This window comes from Rattus norvegicus, chromosome 8 (assembly GCF_036323735.1).
Source record: "Rattus norvegicus strain BN/NHsdMcwi chromosome 8, GRCr8, whole genome shotgun sequence".
NCBI lineage: Eukaryota > Metazoa > Chordata > Mammalia > Rodentia > Muridae > Rattus > Rattus norvegicus.
The window spans coordinates 49704521-49728784 of NC_086026.1; the positions used below are offsets into that span (position 1 = coordinate 49704521).

Below are 24264 nucleotides of genomic sequence, written 5' to 3' on the forward strand. Positions count from 1 at the left end.
CGTAGACAGAAGCAATCAAGAGAGACAATATACTCTGTCTTCCTTTTAGCTCCTTTTTGGGAGGTGGGGGACGATCTTCTTGTGTCAGAGAGACATGGATCACCATGGGCCCAAGTGTCAGGAGCATGTCAGCCCTTGAGGGCTGTTTTCTGGAGGAGTTCCACCTGCTCAGAATAACCTTTATTGCTGCCATTCTATCCAACCCTGAGACTCATGAAAAAGGTCAAAAAGAGCCTCAGAGTGTAATGACCCAGCCTGGAACAAAGTTAGCTAGACCAAGCAGACTGCTTGGAGGTCAGCCTGGCTCTAGCTGACATGCTTGGGGGCAGAAGACCACAACAGAGGCCAAATGGCATAAGCACTTGGCAGGGCTCTTCTGCCTGCTTTGGTAAGGCTTCACATCCTCATGGCTTCTCCAGGCACTGAGCTGCATGTACTATAATCTTAAGGGCATTTCATCTTCATTTGTGCTCCCTCCTTAAATCCCCCGGACTCTCTAAAAAGATAGGTCTTTTGTTATTGATAACGAGGCCCCTAGATAACCCTAGAACTGACGCTAATGAGCATAGCCTCAGTATTAGCCCAGCCTTTCAGAAACTTGAGTGATTAAACATCAGAGGGATGCCAATTAGGAGAGTGCTTGTTTAACATAGAGAAGCCCTGGATTTGAGCTCCAGGACCACATCAACTGGACATGGCTTCTGTAATCCTAGCATTCTGGAGTTGGAGGGCAAGAGAATTAGAACTTTAATCTTTTTTTAAAAAAAATATTTTTATTTAATCTATATGAGTACACTGTATATACCAGAAGAGGGCATCGGATCTCTTTACAGATGGTTGTGAGCCACCATGTGGTTGCTGGGAATTCAACTCAGGACCTCTGGAAGAGCAGTCAGAGCTCTTAACCGCTGAGCCCCAAGAACTTTAATCTTATCCTCAGCCATGTGTTTGAGGTCAGCCTTGGCTACACAAGAACTTGTGGAAGAAAGAGAAGGTGGTGATGGTGGTGGAGGGGGAGGATGAGGAGGAAGAGGAGGAGGAAGAAGAGGAGGAAGAGGAAGAGGAGGAGGAGGAAGAGGAAGAGGAGGAGGAGTGTGGGAAGAGATTTCAAAGAAAAAGATACGGGAGGTAGAATTTGAGTTCAACCTACTATCAGAAAAGAGGTGGAAAAGAAAGAAAGAAAGAAAGAAAGAAAGAAAGAAAGAAAGAAAGAAAGAAAGAAAGAAAGGAAGGAAGGAAGGAAGAAAAGAAGTAGAAGGTGAGAGGAGGCCAAAGATCGAAGTCCGTAACACCTTAGACAACACAACTCCCTGAACTTCCCACTCAGGCTACTGAACTTGTGGAGGTTCTGGAAGGGTGTTGCACCTAAAAAGAATATGAGAGGGGTTGGGGATTTAGCTCAGTGGTAGAGCGCTTGCCTAGCAAGCACAAGGCCCTGGGTTCGGTCCCCAGCTCCGAAAAAAAAAAAAAAAGAATATGAAAAACCCTCCATTCATCCTCAAGTTATATGTTCTTACCCCACACCCAACTCTATATACTTTCTATACCTCTTCATCTACATCATTTATAATTGAAAAACACAGCATAAGTTCAAGGTGGGATTCAAAGCATGTAGTTATTGGGTCAGAATAGGTGACCTGACTTGGAATTAGCATTGGAAGTAGACATGAGAAGAATAAGGAGGAGAAGGAGGAGGAGAAGGAGGAGGAGGAGGAGGAGGAGGAGGAGGAGGAGGAGGAGGAGGAAGAGGAAGAGGAGGAGGAAGAGGAGGGAGAGGAGGAGGAGGAGGAGGAGGAGGAGGAGGAGGAGGAAGAAGAAGAAGAAGAAGAAGAAGAAGAAGAAGAAGAAGAAGAAGAAGAAGAAGAAGAAGAAGAAGAAGAAGAAGAAGAAGAAGAAGAAGAAGAAGAAGAAGAAGAAGGGGGGTGAGCCCCAGTAGTCCTTTCAACAAGATGTAAATCTTTAGAGGAACATGAAGAAAAGGAATGAATAAATTAGCCATTAATGAGGTTGAAGCAAAGGTGTGAACGCTGAACTAGGAGCCACTGGGTAAGCAAAAGAGCTCTTCCGTGCTGGTCTCCTGTTTTAGCTGAGCAGTTTTTAAAGTTTGGGGAAAATTTAAAACTCTGGGATTTCCTTGGGCCATAGTCAGGTATAAGAGCAATACTGAGAGCCTTCTAGACCAGGACAGGGATTGAGATAATGGCCTTTCCAATGACAGCATAGTCTGGACAGAAATGGAGAAGAACGGCCCTTGAGAGAAAGAAACCAAATGTCTCGTGATAAAACTGATCTAATGCTACCAATGATATCAGGAACAGCCAGAGATGTTAATGGAGGCAGAGACGACCCTTAAACGACCTTCCTGGAAGCCTTAAGGTTTTTTTTGATAAAGAGTTAATCAGAAGTGCTGGGAAGGAACTCTTTGATCGAGGGGCCCTGTGCTATAGCATCCAGTTGGTAAAACTTTAGTGAGGGTTACTAGAATGAGCTTGTAAGGGGTAATAAACTTTAAAGGTTAGAATGTATAAAGGGGTCTCATTGACGAAGGAGGAAAAAAAATGGTGTGTCAAATTCTGTCTGGGAAACATTTGCCTTGCTGAGAATGGTAACAAACCTAACCTGTTGTTAAAATCGCAGTGGCAACTCTGATTGACAAGCACAGACTCATGGTATTAAGCTAGCAACCTGTAGGAGACTTGGTATGCTCCAGAGAGGCTTTAAGTGAAGTAGTTGATCTGTCTTACCTGACTGTGTTATACGCATAAACCTTGTGAAGACTTCATAAGGCGTCTCACACTTCATGCTATGAAGCAGAAAGCATGAGACTCTGTCCTTTGAGCGATACGAATTGGATGCAGCTGCCCAAGCTCACGTATCACAGAAGTGTGACTATGGATAAATGGCCTCCAGGGTATCTCTGTGCTGCTCCTAGACTAGACTTTTGCAAAGGCCCATGAGATGGGAGCAGCAACTCCTGGGACGTTGCAGAGGACATTACAGAACTCAAATGGCTTATTCAAGACCAGGCTGCCTGCAGACTCTAAGAGGAGATATGAGCAGGGAGCCTCTCCCCATCCAGACAGACTCTAGAACTACAAGAAAGACTACTAGACCTATCACCACTCAGACACTGCCCTATAAATGGCTCTCACCCCATCAACAAAGACCTGCTGCCACGGTGCATGGCCATTCCAAGAACAGAAAGCATCCTGTTTGGAAGGATGCCACTCTAGATGAAAGGAGGAAAAGCAAAACAGCCATATGGGCCAAATTATATGCTGGTTTTTGGTTTTTGCAATAGTCAAAGAAATCAACAGTGGAGTCTCCTGCACTTAGGTTTTTACTCATTCTAAGGTAGCAGCCATTGGCCTGGCCCTGGTAGAATAGTTTGATGCCATCAGAAGAGCCCCATCCACGTTCAGGTGGTGCCTAGAACCTACAAGTATTATGTGCGTTCATCTATGGCTGCCACCTGGATCCATGAAATAAGTAGACATGGCTATGTCACACCAATGCAGGGATGGACTGAACCTATTCTGGGGCCCATAATGTGAACAACAGAGACAGAAATTACAGATGGTTCATGTAGCAGGAACCTCTGGAGAAAGATGTTGCATGTAGCTGGCAAGGTCAGTTAATGCTGACAGCCATAAAGAGCTTCTAATGGAGCTTATGAGGAATAGGTACTGCTTTTGACTCTGGAGTACACAACTGCTGGAAGATGCAAATGCCCAGGGTACCACGAAAAACCCAATAGAAGACCCTGTGGAAGTCCAAGCGTCATTTATTGAGAACAGCGAACACACCTAGCAGCCCAGAGTATCCAACAGCTAGAAGGGGAAGATTATCTTGGGGGCAGTAGGTTTATGGAGAAACAGCTCGTGAGCGTGTGCTTGCAATCGACAAAACTGGAATGATGGGAACATTCCCACCAGGTCGATTGTGCTCTTTTGTGGCAGACCTAAGAAAGAAAGGCAGGGAGAAACGCTGGCTTGATAATTCACTTTGTAGTGCCAGAACAGAACACACAAGCCTGGATCATTTAGAAGGCCGGAGGATGATTTGGGTCTTGGTTACAGAGACATCATAGCAGCACACGCTGCTCAGGGCCTTCCTCATGCTTCCTTTCAGGTGGGAGGGGCACCATGAGGTGAGGCGGTAAGCAGCCTAGCTTTAGCGTCTCCTCTTCTTCTAAAGTCATCAGTGGCATCATGAAGGCTCCAACATCTTTGTTTCCTAATTGCCTCCTCTGGGCTGGAACTCCCAATAACGTTGACATGAATTTGGGGATCAAGAAACATATATAAATTCTGGGCGTTCACAGTCAAGCCATAGCAGCTGTCTTTGGAGCTAGAGTTAAACCCAAGCCAGACAACCACACTACAGCCCTGAGCTACTCACCCATATCGCTCCTTTTCTTTTCATCTTTCTTCTTTTCACCTCATACAGTCTCAACGCTTTCCCCCTACCTGATACAGAAGCCACACATACAGTGCTGAGTGTGCTGGTGCACGGCTTTAATCTCAGAGCTTGAGAGGTAGATCTCTGAGAGGTCCAAGCCAACCTGATCTACATAGTGATTTCCGAAACAGCCTAGAGCCATATGATAGACCCTGTCACAAAGGAGGAGAAGAAGCAGTAGTCCCATGACCAGGACTGAAACTGCAACTGTTGGATGCATGGCTAGTTCCAAAGTAAAAAAAACTGTAACTATATTTTTAGACTCATTGTCAGAATTCCTACAATCTCATGGGGCAGGCTGTCTATCCTTATCTAGAAGTCCTGAGGTTAAGATTCAATGCAGAAAGATGACTCAATGGTTAAGACAGCTTGCTGTTCTTGCAGGGGACCACAATTTTGTTCCCAGCACCCACATCCCACTTCAGATAACCCACGACTTCCTATAACTCCAGTTCCAGGATATGCAGTGCCTTCTTCTGCAGGTATCCAAAGACTTATTCAAACATATATTTGCAAGAGCGTGCACACACACACACACACACACACACACACACACACACACACACACACGAGGGGGAGTTCGTGGCCTATTGTTGTGGTTTGCACTGAAGTTATCTGTATTTTGATGCTAATTCCACTGCTCCAAGGACAGCTGCCTCGTCACGTACTCAGGACTCAGGTGACTTCACCAGAACCTTCTCCCCATTGAATTTGTAAAGTACAGGTGAGGGGCAGGTACAAGATAGAAGGAGGCCTGTCATTGGAGGAGAAGGAAGGATGGGCGGGAGAAAAGTATGAAGGAAGAGGAGGAGACTGGAGGAAAAGGGAGGAGACAGGACAGAGGAGATAGTGAGAAGCCATGGCAGGTGATGTTAAGATTCTGCTCTGTGTATTTACAGGTTGTTATTTATGTTCCTAAGGAATGGATCTTATCAACTGGATCTAAGATTATTGTGTTGTATGTTCTTTTATGTGACGGTTTGAGTGTAGGAAAGTGTGCAGCAGAAGCAGACAATGGGCTGCCGCGGAGTTGGGATGTGTGTGATTCCACCAAGATATCCAGCAGATATCTTGGGGCACTGCAGTGTGGACCTAGCGAGGTAAAAGACAAACTATACCATTTTTTATTTTTATATTTTTACAACAACAGCCTATTGTTCAAAATGGCCCCCAAGTCACCCACCTCCTACAAATAGGGGAGATAGGAGAAGAACCTCTTGACTGGCACTACATCCAGAAATCTGGACCAACATGATGACTGAACCCACTGCTCCTACAGGTGAAAATCTTTGGGCACAGATGGAGAAGAAGGAAAAGTGCCAGAGAGTGAAAATGAACCATGGGGCTATATGATGATGTTAATTCAAGACGGCACAGGCCACCTAACGAGGCTCAAGCGAAGGGGTCACACCCGTGCTCAGTTCACTCATGCCAGACACTTGAAAAGGCTTACCTTGCTGAGGCCACTCTTGCCCCTGGAGTGGCCTCCAATGGGAGATATTTCCACATGACATAGCGCTGAACTAACGAGGCTGGTTACTACTGACTGAATAGCTTCTGGAAATGTGCCACTGGCTTTGAACTGCTGCAGTCCTATAACAAGAAAACCTTGAGGCAAACTCAAGGGATGGCCTGTGGTATAATACAAGGCGTGTGTAGCTCTTGTCCCAGGTTCCAGTCTAGGCTGTCTGAAAGCCCACAGAATCAGCAGTGAGTGCCTCTTACAGACCATGTGCCCCCTCGATACACCTGAGTTTATTACAGTGGGGGACTCATGACTCCCAAAGCCTCCCAACTTGAAAACTGAACAAGGAATAAAAGAATACCAGGAAATAATACAGCACTGAGAGTCGATTTTAAACTATTTTCCTGTTTCCTACAACCCTAAATTTTACAATTAGCTAGTTATTTTATTAGAACGGCTGTGATTGTTGACTTTAAACACTATTTTGTTTGGTCTTACAACAACAAACTTGAAGACCCTTGGAGAGCTTTTCAAAAATGTGTCACTAAGCTGTGCATAGTGATAAACATCTGTATAGCACTTTCTAGGCTGAAGCAGGTGGGCTGTATGAGAACAGTCTGGATTGCATAGTCTAGGCCATGCCATCGGGGGCTACAAAACAAGACCCTATCTGGAAAAAGGATAGATAGATGATAGACAGATAGATGGAGAGAGAGGGGGGAGGGAGGGAGAGAGAGAGAGAGAGAGAGAGAGAGAGAGAGAGAGAGAGAGAGAGAGATTAAGAGCTGAGCATCATAGTACATTCAGTAATCCCAGCACTCAGGAAGTGAATCCAGGCATATCAGGAGTCCATAGTCATCCTCAGCTACATAGTATTTTCAAGGCTAGCCTAAGCTACAAGAGCCCCTGTCTGAAACAAACAAAAAGTGTCACTAGAATAACCTTTTCCTCCTTATTGGGACAGATCCTGCTATGGTCACTGTTTGACTCATTTTTTTCGTTGCTGTAGCAAATTGCTTACAGCAGGACAGTGTTATTTTTTTAAACATTCACATTTCTTAAGGTTCAAGGGCTCGCACCCGGCAGAATCCAAAGTTATCGGTATCACAACAGCAAGACAGGAAGACCTAGGGTCTGTTTTGTGCCCCTCCTTCTGATACAGCAGCCAGGATACAATCATGGGGGTGCTATGGAAGTGGCCAGTGTACCTCATTACACTATACCCAAAGTGGGACCGCAGACAAATTCTTTTACCATAGCTGAAAGAGAGAGAGGTGGGGGGAAGAGTTTGCTATCTTTCTCAGTCCTTCCCTCTGCCTCACCATTTCATGGCTAAACTCACTAGCCAGGAACAGCAAAACAGCAAACAGCTATAGTCAGACCTCAAGGCAGAGGAGAGACTAGGGTTAGGCTTGACTAGAGCAATGTGCTATCAGGAAGAGGACCCCAAAAGAGCCTGATGCTCTGGAGATGCCAGAGTCCAGTTAGGGGCTAACCAAGATTTCAGGGCACAGGTCTGAGACGCAGCTTGCAAGCCATCGTGGCTTGTCTGGTCACCTCATTTAAAAAAGAAGAAAAAAAAACACATCTTCAGATCAGGTCTGACCAATCTGAGTCTTGGCCCTGTCAGAGAACGCACAGGAAGCAGAGAAAGCTTCACACCATCTGACTAAGAACAAAAACTCTTTGGGGGTCTCCAGAGAAACACCCCAAGGTCTTTTTCTTATCACTGTTTTCTACCAACAGCCTTTAGCTATGCACAGACATTTTTCTAGCACTGTTAAACTATGTAACTTAACTCAAAAGTCAAGAAACGCAACTGATAACATCTAAAATCAATACTACCCCACTATTTCATTTGTTTGTTTGTTTGTTTGTTTGTTTGTTTGTTTGTTTGTTATGAGGTATAGGGGATTGAACCTGTAGCCTCATGCCTGCAAAGCTGGCCCTCTACCACTGAGCTACACCACCAGCTCAGTACTGCCTCTAGAAGTGATATGTGGCTGCCACTGGGAGCATGGGGTGGCAGGCCCTTGTCTTGACATCTCTTTTCAACAGCTCAAAGTATCTGTATCCTGTCTCCCTTCTCCCACTGGAAAGGCCAGCTTTGATTTTCATTCTGAATTCCTGAGAGAGGTTTGAACCCTCTCCCCAGAGAGAAGGAAACCTCCTCTCTCTCTAAAGTTGTTTTCCCCTCCCCCCAAGATAATTAAAAACCTATGTCCTCCTTCACACCCTATGCACAGCCGCCTGGTAAGTCACACACAGCTTTGGTCTGTAAGGGGGAGATCCTAAGAAGACAACGGTGCCAGGAAAACCTCTCGGTCTACCTAAAGCTCTTTGTCCACACAGCAACCCAGCAACCATGTCCGGCATCTAAACACCTCCTCCAGAGTTGGCAGCTTACTCACTAGGGTCAGGAAGAAAAGTCCCCACTGGCAGCTTAGCCATTCAGGCGCCTTAACGGAAACTGAGCACACCAGAAGCCACCATCAGCGAGGAGCCTAGCAACTGGGGGATACACGGTATCTGGGAGCAACTAACCAAGAGGGGGTGGGATTTATCACTGGTTATTCTGTCCCACATGCATCCTGGTTTCCTGTAATTGGCTGAGCACGTAACCACTCTGGAAACTCCAGAAATACCAACTCCCACAGAGGAACCTGGCCATCGTAAATCAGCCCACAGGGCTCCATCTCCACGTATCAGTTTCCACAAACTATTTTAATCTAGAAACCACATCTATAGGCAAAGGCAGGCTGCCTCTTCTGGGGGAGTCCCACCCCAACCATCATTGTCACCCCCACACAGCTGTGCTTCCCACATATCCCCAACCCAAACTGGATCAGCAGCTTCCCCCGACTCGTGAATTCCCATCTTGCACAAGCAACTCCTCCACACCTACACCTTCTCGAGCATTCAAGGCCAGATAGCACAGAACTGTAAAGAACTCGGCACTGGAACAAGTACATGGTTCACATGTGCCATGCTCTTGTTAGACCAGGAACAAGTTAATCTCTCTGACCACAGTCTCTTCCCTCATGAAGCCTACCCCCACGGGTTTGTTATGAGGATTAACAATGATCATGTATTTAAGACACCTAGCAGGAAACTTGGCACAAAATAAGACTCACTCCAGGCCTCAAAGGATTATGGGACCGGTAGGAATCTTCTCTTCTTAACCCTATCCTGAGTTGACTGCTCACACTGTACCCTAACCATTCACAGTCCCTTGGCATGGATCTGTTACTTCACGTTAAGAGGGACACGAGTTTCTTTTTCTCTGCCACACAGAGCAGAGCACACACTGAATCGACGACTCTATAAAGAATAACCGAGTCGAGTCTGATTGAGTAGAAGTCTGGATGAACAAACCCACCCTGCTCCCTGCGAACTGCCTGAAGCTTGAAGCAGATCTTCCTCCAGCTGTCAGAGAAAGCGATGGAGAATCAAGATAAACATGTCAAAGACCTAAACCAGCACTACAGAGTTACCCCAACACACCAGGTGGGGCAGACTTGGTGGGAACCGTTACCAAAGGTCAGATGTGGAGCAAACAAAAACATTACCCTCCAGTAGTTAGTCTGCCAGCCTGTGAGCAGCTGTTACAGGGTAGGGATTTCCCAAAGAAAGGGGTGCAGGAAAAAAAAAGAAAGGGGTGCAGGATAGCTCAGTGAGAGGTGGTCTAGAACGTTATAGTTATGATTGTGTCCAAAGAAGGCAAGCAAAGAAAGTATTCTTGATTCTCCAGAAAGACGGGCTACAGTTGCACACAACCCAATTCAATTGTCCCTTGTCAGCTTTGTCTTCACAACATACACCCCTGGGAGACATGGCATTGCCTGATTTCTGATTTTCCTCTCAGAATTCAGGAGGCCATAGAGAGACCCTCATCCTTGGGTTTTGTTTCTTTTTTTGTTTTTGTTTTTTTTTTTTTCCCTCAAACCATTACCACAACCATTTCTGATCACGAGATTTGAGATCATACGCAGTTATTGATTCTTTTCCTCCTATTTTATTGTTGGTGGTGGTTTGTGACAGTACTAATTCCAAGAGCTTGTCCCATCCAGGTGGTCATCGTTCAGAACCTGCGCGTGTTCCCCACTGGGCAGATGGAGGAAACTAAAGCCAGAGGTGATACACACTTGTAATCGCAGCATCTGGGAGTAGAGGCAAGAAGATGAATAGTCCAAGACCAAGCTTGGATACACGAGACCCTGACCAAATAAATAAATAAATAAATAAATAAATAAATAAATAAATAAATAAATAAATAAATAAAATTATCTAGTCTCAGGGTTTTTGTTATAGTAACAGAAAAGAGTATGATAGTCATCTACTTCCACCTTCCACAGATATTTGGTCTTGTAAAATTCAGCTCTCTATTTTTAAAAAAAGCAGATTAGTGGACATCTAAAGCTCATGATGAAGTTGCAGGGCTGGGGCCTTGTGAGGGCACGGTTGTGTGAGAGTCTTTCTCTCTCTCTCTCTCTCTCTCTCTCTCTCTCTCTCTCTTTCTCTCTCTCTCTCTCTGTGTGTGTGTGTGTGTGTGTGTGTGTGTGTGTGTGTGTGTTGACAAAAGGTGTTTTAAGATTATCCATGGGGATGTGTCTACCCATTTATCACTATAAAAACTGAATTAAATACTTCTTTTCCATCCCGGTATTAAATATTTTTTCCCACAGGGCCCAGTACTCCTGCAAGTGCTCTACTACTGAGCTAGACGCTGAGCCTCAAATCCAGTGGGATTTGGAGTTTGTATGGCATGTAAATCATATTTCAATAAATCTATCTTATAAACCTCAGATCTGGACCTGTCTTCTCCCCTGAAATTTTCTCTGACTTGTGAACAAGGAGAATTCCACTTCAGAAAGAGGAAATGAACTTCTCGTTACTGGTATTTCATCAATGAATGTCTGTCTATGGGTCACCACAGGAAGGCAGGTACTAGGCAGTGAACACACGGGATGGACAAGTGTGGGCAAGTAGTCCACCGTTGTGTTGTTTTGTGTGGGTTTGGCTCTGATTTTGTATTGGTTACTTTGTGTGTTTAGAATACACATACAGCATCAATTAGCAGTCTGGTCTCAAATTCACTATATAAGCCAGGATCACCTACATTCCCAGCTCAGTCCGCCTTTTTGTACATACACAGTTGGCCTTTTGTATCTCCAACTGTTTTGGACACAGTACTATTTAGACAAGGCTGGTCTCAAATTCATTATAGGGCCAAGAACGACCCATGATTCCTAGCTAGTCTGCCATTTTCTACATATACATTTGGCCTTCTGTATCTCCAAGTTCTGTATCTCTAGACCCAATAGATTATAGATAGAAAGAATCCATAAAAACTATACCAAACACAGGTAGACTTTATTTTAGACTAGATATCACTATATAGCCCAGGCTGGCCCTGAGTTACTACTGGCCATCCTCTTTCAGTGTCCCTAACACACAGATTACAGACATGCACCTCTATGCACATACGACCCAGACATCATGTCCTTATCCTTGTTCTCTAAATAACACAGTATAGCAATTCTTCAGATAGCATTTGCATTATGCTAGGTATTAGAAGATACCTAGAGAGGATTTAAAGTGTATGAGAACATGGGCCATCAAGATGGGTCAGTGGACAAAGACACTTGACACCGAGCCTAAAGACTTCAGTTCAGTTCCTGGAATCTGCATGGTATGAGGAGAGACTCAATTCCTGAAGGTTGTCTTCTGACCTCCACAGGCACATGCATACATAACACACACACACACACACACACACACACACACACACACACGCATGCACGCACACACACACACACACACACACACACACACACTGAAAAATTATACCTATGGGAAAATATGTATGGGTTATAAGCAAATAATATGCCACTTTCTATAAGGAGCATGGTGACCCCAGAAAGAACTGGAACCAATCTCCATGGAGATACCAGGGGATGGAAGATTTTCTTCCAACCCAACAAACAAGAACATAAAAGAACTGTCTTAAGTCATAGTCAGGAGGTAAAATAAACTTCCTCTTTTTAATGCTATCCTCCCTACACCACCAAAAAAAAAATCCCACCATGCCTTTAAATAACTCTCAAGATCAGAACCAGTTTCCTTACATTTCTTTGCTCCACAGGCCTCCCTTAGGCAGCACTGCTAGACTTTCTCCATTTTGTCTTCTGTATCTGTGACAGAATGTCAGTGCTTCTTCCAGGGTCTCTCACATTTGAGGAAAAGTCATGGTTTAGTGTGAGATTAGCCTCCACCAATCCTCCCTTCCCTGTGCTCTATAGGAAAGGAAACAGGGTGGTGGGCTGGAAAAGAAAGACTTGTTGCGCCCAAGGTCCATAACTGAGAGAACCTGTACAGCCATTGCAGACAGGAAAGACATTCTGTAGTGAATCAATGGGAGAAGCCAGGAAGACTCAGGAGGGTTCACCTCCTTCAGACCTCCATGAAGACACATCATATGCTTGTTTCTTTCGATTTTGACCATATTGTTCCCTGAGTCCATCACATGCACCTGACCTCACACACATCTCACGATTTTCTTTTGTTTTGTCCTTTCCGCATTTTTCATAATTTGAGCCTCTCCCTCTCCAGCCTTCCCCCATGTCTCCAAGCTTGCCTTTTCTCGTACAATCACTACAGATGACATAGTGTAAATCTTCCAATGGCTCCATCACTTCAGTGTGAATGAAATGTGTGTATCTCAACTCCTTTTGTTATATGGTTAGTTGGTTTGGATTTAGTTTGGCTTGGTTTGGTTTGTGGTTTTTAAGAGGTCAATCATTCCATGTAACCTGCGCCTATCTCAGACTCCAAGGATCCTCCTCGTCTTCTTCCCGAGTTCTAGGACTGCAAGTAGGTACCACACAACTTTATTTATTTAGTTTATTGCAGAAGTGCTGGAGGTGTGCTAGGCAAACTTTTTTTGGGGGGTTCTAGTGTCCCAACAAACTTAGCTTCCATACCCCTTCATACACCGGAGACCCTTCTTAGATCACCACACTAGCTGGTGACCCACTTGAGCTCTTGAGACCCACTCAACGGACAATTCCTAAATGAAAATGAATGACAGTGAGCCGATAGGGTGAATAAATTTTCATTAAAGTGATGCATGTCTTGGTTACCACCAACAACAATAACAGCAACGCCCCCCTACCCAATAGTACAAACATCTGCTAATGGTCATACCCCCTGAGTCCAGAAGTAAATGGAAGAGGGAACATGGTATCCATGAGTGGTGGGGACTCCAGGCCACCAAGGGCAACTTCCTGAAGCATCACGCACACACACACACACACACACACACACACACACACACACACACACACACTCACTCGGGCACATGCCTCCAAGGCTTGGGGAATTACCCTGTGAGCTTCATGCCAGTTCTTGAATGTGGACAGTAAACATCTCCCTAGCAAAACTGGAGCTGGCATGGTGATAGAGAGATGCGTCTGTGTTGAGGTAGAAAATGTAAATACTTCACCTCTACATAGGCAACATGGGCCTGTACCGGCATCTTAGTGTAGAAAAAATGACAAAAAGTGAAATGAAATTCGGAAATCCATGTGGAGGCGCCATTTAAACTTCTGTCACTAGTCTTCGGCTACCTCCACCTGTACCATGGAATCATATAGTACTATCTACCTAATTTCTCCAAATTCCATCCTCGGGGTGAAACACTCACCCCAGCCCGCTGAATAAGGGCTCAAGAAATGCTAACCGATAACACTGATAATAACTGAGAAGTATTGTCATTTTGCTGTGAGGATCAAGAAATGAAACGCAGCATGAACCTATGTCAAACACATCAAGGAATTTAAAGTCCCTAGTTCTGGTCTGTGGAGACAAATTCGCTAGCCCTGGTGCCCTGGCAGTGTCTGAAGATGCCAAGGTGACGCGATAAGCTCCAGCTTTGGTCCCGGAAGTTTCCACCAGAATGCCCTAGGGCCCTAGACGGCCCTGGGGAGGGGCGTGAGGTTCAAGGGAAGACTGCTGGAGGGAAACGGGAACCTACCTGCTCTCACTGCACTCCTTCCGCTCCCTCACCCTCAGCCACTTGCGGAGCAGGAAGCGTTTTCGGCGCGGGGACGCGCTGGGTGTGGAACAGTTGGACCACGGGGTGTCCTCGTCGCTGGAGGGCGTAATCTCAATGGACGGCAGTTGCAGGAACTCCTTGCCGGGGGCCAAGACGCCCGGTAGGTCCGGGGCTACCAGCCCCGCCTCCAGGCTCTGCTCCTGCACGTTCTTCATCCGGCGCATCTTAAAGCGCCGGCGGCGGAGCGTGGGGGTGGACGAGCTGGACCACACCGCGCTGCCCTCCGGCGCGCCCTGAGGCTCTGGCACCTGCAGGGCGGGCAGCTGCAGGTTCTCCATCATGTTGGCTGCCGGCATCGGGGTCCCTGGCCGCTGCCCGGTGCCCTCCTTCTGCAGCCTGGCTCGAGGCTCCCTCTCTCGGCTCCCTACCCCGGGGCCCGTGGCACTGTCCCCTCTCACGTTCAGCGGGCGGCTCGAGCCTGCCAGTAGATCAAGTTCCTTTTCCTGGAGCGCCGCGAGGAGGGGACTGAAGGGGACGCCGCCTCCTGCGGTCTAGAACTTTAAGAAGCGCGCTTCCTCGTGCAGTCCGACGAGGGAGAGTCGACCCAGGACGCAGTGACAGTCTCCTGCCAAGCCTTGCCACCCGGCTGCCCTCCTGGGGCTCCCTTTCGCGTGCCCGAGTGTTTGTCTTCCGCGGCGCCCGCTCGCTCTCTCGCTCGCTCTGCCGGTGTCTCTGCCTTAGCGGGACTCCGCGGCCCCGGACCCCAGGGAGCTGCGCAGCAAACTCTCAGGGGTTTGCGTTCAGCAGACTGCTTTGGGGAGCCGGCTTGGCGCTGCAGGAGAGTGGAGGGCTGGAGGAAGAAGCGGTGGAAGGAGGGAGAGGAGAGAGAGAGAGAGCAAGGGAGACACTAGATAAAAACAAAAAAAGGTGGAGGAGGTGGAGCTGGGGGCTGCGGAGGCTGTGGGTTGCTATCCTGAAAGGACACGCACAGGCAGCGACAGCCGTGTAACTGTACACGGAATCCCTTGGGGAGGGACTATACCTCCGAGTCAAGGCTGCTCCAATCAGCCTAATGAAATAGGAGCACAATCCAAACTTTCTCAGAGCAACGATTGGCTGAGCAGCTCTGGTTAGCTAACTCCCAGCTTTTTCCTGGGGGAGGGGAATCAATGGATTTAGCCCTCCCTCTCAGACCACCCAAGATACAGGATTGAAGGGAAACTGGGTGACTTCTCAGCCAAATCTCTCCCCTCCTAAGAAATGTGTCTTCTCTGAGTTGTTTAGAGTACTGATCAAGAAGACAGGGCATGGTTAAAAGGAAAATGGAAGTTCCTGGAGGCTGCTTCCAAAACGACAAGCTGGGAAGAAAAGACAGTTCCGTAGAATAAGCTGAGGACACCAGACACGACACAAAGGAAAGACAGACGATAGGTTGGAAAGACACAGGACACACGGGACCAGTAAGGGAATGATACTGGATACATGGTGTGTGGCCTGGCCAAAACTATAGCCGCATTCTAAGTGAAAAGAAAAGAGGCTGAGAGAGGTGAGACGGGTGCACCCTCAGAGACTCCAGGGAGTCCAGTGCATCCCTGAACATTCCTGAGACTGTGTAAGGCTGCTTCAGCTTGCTGGGGAATGGACTAGGTCACATCGTTTAGTGTGGCCCCAGACTTCTAAATAGAATATGGACTAGTCCTGCTAAGTATATCAGTATCACGGCCCTGCTGGAGGCAGATGTACCCTAAGAGGTGGGAGTAGAAAAGTGGTCCACTTTAGGAAGACATTCTTTGTTGGACTGAGCCCTGCTGGGGTACAGGCTTAACACTCAACAACCCCACCCCCAACCCCAAACAAGGAGTTTGTCTCTTCGGTGGGAGACAGTAAGGAACAACAAAGACCCCACTACAAGATCCACCATCTAGCCCATTCGTTTTGCTGCTTTGTGTTAATCCAGTCTCCCTTTGGAGGAATAAAAATCACATCCCTAAAGGTCATAAGAATCCACTTCAAGCCTGGTGGTGTTAGTGGCAAACCTTTAGTCCTAGTCCTCAAGAGGCAGAGGCAGGCAGATCTCCGTAAGTTCAAGGCCAGCCTGGTCTACAGAGGGAGCCCAAACACAGCCAGGGGATAGGCAGAGAGAGAAACAAACCCACTTTAAAATGGCATATATGTCAATAAGACATCTGAGGTAACAGCTGTCTGTCATGTCCTGCGTTGACACATGGGGGAGCTTAAGACATCCTGACATTACACAACCTCCTTGAGGCTGTGAGGACAAAAAGGAAGTATATCTGGTGAAGTAAGGGCCAAGACCCGGTTCACCCTAAGCAATTCCAGAGTATCTGACCCTTCACATCCGGCTGCTGGCTTGCACAGGCACGATTTAGTATCACTCTATTTTAACTCCCGGTGGCAGAGAAAGGAGAAACCTCTTGCCATCAGGTGGTCAGGCCTGGCAAAGAACTGGAAAGAACTCTTCGGGCTTGGACCAGGAGGCTGGGCTGTGTCTCCTAACTTCAGAATCAGTCAGGGATCTACGTAGTTTGTTCCCTGTCTTAGATCTTCTCCATGGAGGAACACTTTGCAGGAGGATCTGACAACTTCCCAAAGAACCTGCCTCTTAGATGGGCTGTTAATATCAGAGATCAGAGTCTCCCGTGCTCAAGGAAAGCAGGGCATTCCCAGTTGTTTGGAGGACAAAAAAAAATGACAAATAATTTGAAGAAAGAAAGGGTACAACACACACACACACACACACACACACTATAGGCCTTCTGAATCTAAATGCATATTTTTGAATTGAAGAAGGGCCACCAACTTCTTCCTCCCATGCACTTCAGACACTGTTCCACCCACAAGTCTGGACCTAAAATCCTCTAATATTTCATTGAAGCTTCAGGCAGAGAAGTGGTCACGAGTTACTGCTTACCTTTCCCCTGACCTAAGGGAAAACCTCAGCCAGACTAAATCTCAAATGTTCTCACTTGCAAATCCCAGGAGCATCCTTCATCCCTGCCCAATCTTGTCTCCACTCACTTCCCCCCTGTAGTCTCGTTTTTTTTCCTTAAAGCTTTAACCTTTTCGCCCATCAAATCCCCAATCAAAATTAGAGTTCAAGTTTATCCTCACTTACAAAGCAAGTCTGAGGCCAGCCTGAGCTAGAAGGACTCTCTCTCTCTCTCTCTCTCTCTCTCTCTCTCTCTCTCTCACACACACACACACACACAGAGAGAGAGAGAGAGAGAGAGAGAGAGAGAACAAAACAAATACAAACAAACAAAAAGAAAATCAAACCCTCACCCCCCACCCCAGCCACCACAGCTATTTCTGTTTACCTTGGAACACAGATACAGAGTTGCAACTGCCAGCAGATGTCCCCTCTAAGCTCCCCAGGAAGAACCAAATGTCTCTTCCTTGGGACCCTTCCAATATGACTTCTATTTGCACGTGACCTTTAGATCTTGTCCAAAGGTTTTCATACATCACACTGCACCTCCCTAGTGACCTTAGGACTAACGTAACAGAAGGCACTACCCTCTTCTTGCAATCATAAAAGTGGGACAGGACAGCAGAAACTTATCCAAGGACTCCCGTGAATGACAATGACTGATAGGACAAGGCCAGGATCAGACCTTCAGAGAGCAAGGTAGAGGCCAGCGATATCATACAATATGCATCAATTCAAGAAGATAGTTCCCTGACAGTTCCGGACTGCAGCTGTTCCACTGCAACAGCTGTTTCACAAGAAGGCAAAAGGAGCACAAATTGGAGGAGGGGGCAGTTTCCCAAAGCAGCCAGTGGAGGATGGGATGTCATGGCCAAGAGTACCTACAACTCCCTTTTAGACTTGTGCCCTGCCCTTTCCCTATTCCCCCCTCACTCCTGTTAGCTCTAATAACACATCAGTTCTTTGGGAAACTGACCTCATCTCTTTGTGTTGGGGGAAATAGGGGGCTGCAGACAGGTGGTGTTCAGAATGTCCCAACCCCCAACCTCCAACCCCACATCGAGGCCTCCAACTTTAAATGAATGGATCTCATATTACCAAGTGACTGTTGTTTATTCTCAGCTGTACGGGCTCTCCTTTCCTGTCGACACAAGACACCCAACACCTGTCCACTACTTCTGGAGACTCGCAATGCCTTAGTCCATTATGCAGAAAACCAAACCAACAGTTTCGAGATAGGCATCTGGTGAGCACACACTTAGACGAGTACGCTGTGAAAACATGCAGTCACCCACCTACCCAATAGGCAGGGACTGTCCCACACAGCATTTGCCAAAGTGCATGGACAAGAGCAGAGTAGGAGTAGGTGAATGGAATTTGCAGCTTGCAGGAAAGCTGGAGATGTGGACAGAGCTGTAGCAGCAGGTCCTGGGACAGTGAGCAGGTATTTCCCTCTTTTTATCAGTGAGTGCTTTGTGCAAAGGGCAGTGTGGGGGGACTCGTGTTCAAGGACAAGCATTTACCCAAGCCCACGGCTGGTTAAAGACTGGAATGCATGGTCAAGACTACTTAGGAGTGGCTTTCTCCTCAGGCCTTTAGATGGTAACTGGAGCCTAGTTAGAGGCCGTGGAAGAAAACAGATTGGCCTTAAAGTCCCATAGCCATCCTGCCAGTCTGAGTACCTGAGGCTCAGGTTTTCCAGCTTAAAACAAAAGCAACTTGGCAGGTCCTTGGCTCTTTCTTATAATCCCAATTCCAGGCTCCCTGGGGAGGCTGAGACAGGAGAATTCATAGTTCAGGTCCAGCCTGACCTATATAGCAAGATCCTACATCAAGAATTAATTAATTGAAATGATTGGCTTATGACCCAAACAAAAATTTATCTGAAATGACTGTTCTTGACTGGAGGTATTTTGATCATTGACTTCCCTCAGGTCTACAAATTGCCCAGTGAACTAGAAGCACAGAGGCCGATCACTAGGGAAGCAGTGAGGCAGGAACAAGGAGTAGAAAGGGTATGGGGATAAGAGGGAAATGGAGACAATCACCTGAATTTACTTTTCATAGGTGTCTTCTGTTTTCTGAATTCTCCCTTGGCCTCCCACTCCTTGGAGGAGCTAACCACTTAGGAAGAATAGGAAAAGGGCAGACACTGTTCAGTGTGTAAAGTTGCATGCCCCCAAACCTGAGTTCTTGTGTTCTATCCCCGGAACCTGCAGAGTAGCAGGAGAGAACTTACTCCTCCAAGTTGTCTTCTGACATCCGTGTGCGCTACACAGACATAAGCAGTCACACGTGCAAATAAATAAACAATTTCTATTGTTTTTTTAAAATAAGGAATAACCATGCTAAATGTATGAGACTGGGGGAGGAGGGTAGACTAGGAAGCCAACTCTTGCTAAATGCAATCTAAAGAAACCACGACTGACCAGCCACCACATCTAGCCCCTCCTGAGGAAAAAGAAGAAAGTACTCCAAGATCCTGACTGGAATTCTCCTATTCAGGGAGTTCTCTCAGCCTTGGGAATGCGCTTTGGCAGAGGCTTGCTTCCACCAGCCTTCACCAGAGCCCGGGTGATCTCTAATGTCACCTGGGAGAAGGGCAGCCACAAGATAAGCCCTCTGGTTTCATAGCTCTCCAGAGAATGTTTTGCATAACATTTGGCTGTCCTTGCCTGGGCTGTAATATCAAAGCACAAACAAATGCCATCCCCTCTTGTCTCTTAACTCTTACAAGGACAATCTTTGTGCAAAGCAGGGCTCGAAATAACTTCTTAAGGTCGTCCCACCTACCTCGGCTGGTCATGCCACACTGTATGTAAGCAATTCGTCTGCACTCCTCGGAAGCAACATAGAACAGCCCCTCAGGAACACTGAGTACAGTCATGCTAGTAAAGACTCTTTTTTTTTTCTGTCACTCATTATCAGATTGGATATTGTCATCTCCCACCTGTGTACTCAAAGTTCTGGGTAGCAGCTTTCTCCTGGTATGCTCATGAACTCTGGAATCACAGCAACCACTTAGGAAGAGCCTGGCACGAGATAGGCATTCTGTAACCGCAGCCTTTGTTGTGTCTGATCGTGCTTATCATTCCCTTGTTAGAAACCAGGACTATTCATGTTGATCTTCCACTCAGTTTAATTCAACAAGTCTATTAGAGCACCATGTACACTCCTTGCTGAGCGCGGCAGACAGAGGAAGAGAAGTCTGGTATGGTTTGTGCACTCGGGCACACCGTCCAGCAAGTCCTGGTGAATCATATGCAGATGAGATGTGAATAGAAAGATTAGAACACTTTAACCTGAGGGAAATAGGTAGTCCACACAGGGACACCAGACTCAGGAAGTGGGGCGCGGAGTTGAACCCCTGTGATCTTGGAAGGCTGGAGAAGAATTGCTGGGTGTGGAAGGCCAACTTGAGCTAGTGACTCTAAGCCAACTTGGGCTACAGAATGAGACCTTGCCTTAAGAAAAAAGAAAACTCAAGAGTAAAATAGAGAGAGAAAAATGAGACAGTCAGAATTTGATTAATGAAGCCACTGAGGACTAAAAACGGTGTTTTATAAAGTAAGGGGGTAGGTTAGAGCAGATGAACCCGTGTCCTGGGAGACGAAGGGAGATAGACTTACTATGGTTGATGTTAGACTTCATTCTTTAAACCAAAGGATGCATTTAAATAGCTCCTGTTGCTTGATCGATTTTTTTTTCCTTTTTGGACCATTATTTTTGGCCTTTTTTTTTTTTTTTTTTTTTTTTTGTGGAGAGAATGACATTGGTGACCCATTACTGACCTGTATTTGGGAGAATATTAACTCTGATAACACTTTGAAACACATCTTAGAAAAGCTAAGGTATAGTGCACTGGACCAATTAGAAGACTGTCAACTGGCCAAGGTTTTTGGGGTACTGATCTTCTGAATGGCCAGCAGTTCAGGTGAAAATAGGAATGAAAAATCTGAGACAGAAATGTAGACGGAATGAAAGGAGCCAAGGGAGGAAAATGGGGCGTGTGGAAGACATCAGAGACACAGAATGCAAGCACGCCAAGAATGAGCAATGACCTGGGAGTCACGTGGTGAAGAGACTCAACGTTGCTTGCCTAGCTATGGCAGGCCAGACGCCATGAGAAGTGTTTCACACTCAAAGCCCCGTGTGATGCTCCCTTGAAAAGCCCTTGAAAAAGGCTCCCAAAATCCCTGTATTGGAATCCTGAGAGGATTATACAGGGCTACTTACCCAAGTTCGCACGACTTTCGAGTAGTGGATGGGGATAGATTTAAGGTGGGATCTCGCTACAACTCATGCTTTTTATTCCCCAAAGACTGAGACCGTTCCCTAAGGACCTTTGGTAATTAGGTCTCTCGTGACCTCTGAGGCAACAACCACCATTGAGAGACAAGAAATGATATTGCTGTGAGTTAGAGGGTAAATACAGAAGGTTCAATAGGCTAGACTCATAGTGAGGGTGTCCTTTCAAGAAATGGGTGAAAGACAGTTCATTTTCAAATTGTTAGTTTTTTAGTTGGTGTTTGTTTATTTGTTTGATAAGAAGATCTTGCTGTGTAGCAGGCCTTGAATTCACACCCTCCTGTCTCAATCTCCTCTAGGGCCTGGGGTTACACTGTGAGAAATCACGTGTGTAGGGTTGGGGGCAGTCATGGTTTGTGTCTGGCTGTTGTTTTTAATTCGTGTGTGCTTTATTGCTGAGAGATGCCATGTTTCAAAGGAACAAAAAGTGACTGAATGATTATACCATTTAAGACGGAGTTCTGCTTAAACCCGCTAAGAAAATTGAAGCTTGGCGGTGTACCTGGTAATATAACAAATCAATCAAAAAAAAGCATTTAATATTCCCAGACTCTCGGCACATCTAATAGTAGGTACTGTAAAGAGTTTTCGAAAGTTTGTATAGGAAAGTACTCATTTCTTCCTAAAAATATTTCTTTTGAAAGCTCATTACAGATGACTCTGGCTTCACATCTCGAGGAGGGGTGGAGGGGGAGGTAAAAAGCCGGTCTCAAAAGACCAACTTGAAAGGAAAACGTACTTGGATAGAAATATGTGCCAAAAGCCAGACGAACACAACACAGAAAGATCCCAATGCAAAGAAGGTTACAGAGGTGGCAGGGTATATGTAGCCCAGGGCTGCAGGTTACCAGGGGAGATTTCCAGGTAAAATGAAGAGATGTGTTTCCAGGAAAGACACCCAGGCATGTCCTAGATTTTCAAAGAACACTTTCCGTGGTGTGTGACCATTTTTTTCAGCTTTGTGAGGGCTGAAGGGGAGACAGGCCTTCCATAATCTTAAGCACTCTATTTTCATGGTGCTAAAAAAGCAGAGTGAGACTGGGATTTGAGCCCATTCTCCTGATCACAGAACCCCAGGACAGTGGAACAGGGTTCCAGGGATCATGTTCAGGCACCATTTCGTCATCCTAGCTCATTTTGTTCAGAAGAAAATGAAGGCAAGGAGAGATGATGTTCTACTAGGACATAGACAAGGCTAAGCTCTAAGCACAGAGGGCTTTGCAAGCCTCTTGAAGTTAAAGGTCAGAGCTTCAAGGTTAACTCCTTCAGAGAGAAGGCTGTTAAGCTGTAGGACATGATTCCTTTAAAGCAACCGAACAACGAACCCTTTTTGTTAACACGCACTCAAGCTGTTCCTTAACCCATAAATCAGAAAACAGTAGCCACTCTTCACAGGTAAGCAAGCCAAGACGTCACGCTTCAACCACCGGTAGACTTGGACGGAACTCTCCCAATGCTTTATCCTGAGATGGGACACTGAAATCAGACAAGTAAATCCAGAGACAGGCGCCTGACTTGCTCTTCTGGCAGAGGGTGCTACATCTGCTAAGCACTAGGGACATTCATCTTTACATACTAAGGCCAAGCCAAAAAAAAAAAAAAAAAAGGTTACTTTGTTACAACACAGGAAGAAGTCGAAGAGAGCTGGCTGGACTCAACAGATGATTTCCATCCTAGGCTTTTGTAACCCAACCCTGGACTCAGTTCCGACAACACTATGACTCATTTCTCTTTCTGCAAGCCACAGAGCTAGAAGGAATATCTGAAAAGAATTCACTCCAATGGGAATCTGCATTGGCTGTGGCCCTCTGCCTGTCAGCTGTCTCTCCTTTTCAGGAATACTCCCTATACATCCACTTTGGAGGCTCACTGTGGGAGAGCTGTCCCAAAGGCAAGCATGATGCTTGCCTCCCAAGTCCTCTCCTGGCTGTTAGGACTGAACCACTGAGCCCATACTTGGCCCCGCTGCACGGGATTTTACACAGTCTGAAATGGAGACTTGGGTAGGTGAATACTGGAGCCGCAGCCGTAGCTCTCAGAACCTCCAAAGTGGAAAGAATTACTTTAAGCGATAAGTGACCTATGAACACAGTTAAGTCAGATGCAGTCCCAGAGGATTGCCTCAGTGTAGGAGCGTGAGACCAGTCTGGGCAATAGGAGGAAAACAAAACAAAAACAAAACAAAACAACAACAACAAAAACAAAAGCAAACAAGCAAACTGAAAACAGAAAAAGAAATGGACGAACAAGACAGACTTAAAAACATTTTGCTTACTGGGGCAAAAACTCTGCGGGAGAGTGCCTGTCAGATTTTAATACAAAATATGTTTTTAAAAAAGAATTTATTAAATTGCTGATTTGGTTACGTGAAATTTTCGGTTAGCAACCTGAGTAAAGAACAGGTCTTGTGAAGGACTCTGTTGAGTAACACAGCATCCATACTTTGAGGGAACTACATCACTGAATGGAGCCTGGACTTGTGGGTATGCATGGAGGATAAAGGAAACCTCACTTCCTATATTCCCTTAGCCACTCCGTGAATGAAGCAAGTACCTTTGGGAGACGTTAATTCTGTCTAAATAGTTGGACTTTTGTTCTTTGTTTTTTATTTGAGACATGGCTCACTATGAAGCCCTGGCTGATGCAGGCAGACCTCACTATGTAGACCAGGCTGGTCTGGAACTCACAGAGATCAGCCTGCTTCTGTCACCTGAGTACTGAAATTAAAATTTAATGCCACCACGCCCAGCACAGTTGGACAATTTTACAAACAGGCTTTCCTTAGATGATAGAATTATAGGCCTAGAAGGAACGTTACATATTTATTACAACGTTCACCTTCCTTCCATCCTGTCTCACAGATCCATGATGAGAAATTTAGGCACTGGCAAGGACACATATTGGAAATATTGGACACAGCAGTCACAAAGCTGGGGCTGGAAACTTCTGTGTGTCTTCAGAACGTCTTTGGGGCAAACTCTCCAGTCCTGCTTTCTGAAGTAGCATTTTGACTTCAAAAAATAA

General features: G+C 46.1%; 1 protein-coding gene across 13 annotated transcripts in view; it reads right to left on the bottom strand.

Annotated features, from left to right (window-relative positions):
- Positions 1-24264, bottom strand: part of Gramd1b (GRAM domain containing 1B) — a 239324-nt gene that overhangs the window by 152879 nt on the left and 62181 nt on the right. For 5 of the 13 annotated variants that reach the window (XR_010053942.1, XM_063265086.1, XM_039081030.2 and 2 more), the window contains exon 1: positions 13962-17207. The exons of 2 other annotated variants lie outside the window; for them this stretch is intronic. Coding sequence is in view for 8 of the 11 variants with exons in the window: in XM_063265086.1 (XP_063121156.1) it covers positions 13962-14338 (377 nt within the window). In the remaining 3 variants the exon portion in view is untranslated. Of the gene's footprint in view, positions 1-1793; positions 10087-10107; positions 12996-13961; positions 17208-17320; positions 17473-24264 lie in introns of those variants that run through there. 6 more of the 13 variants (XR_010053943.1, XM_063265084.1, XM_063265100.1 and 3 more) reach the window with 6 other exon arrangements.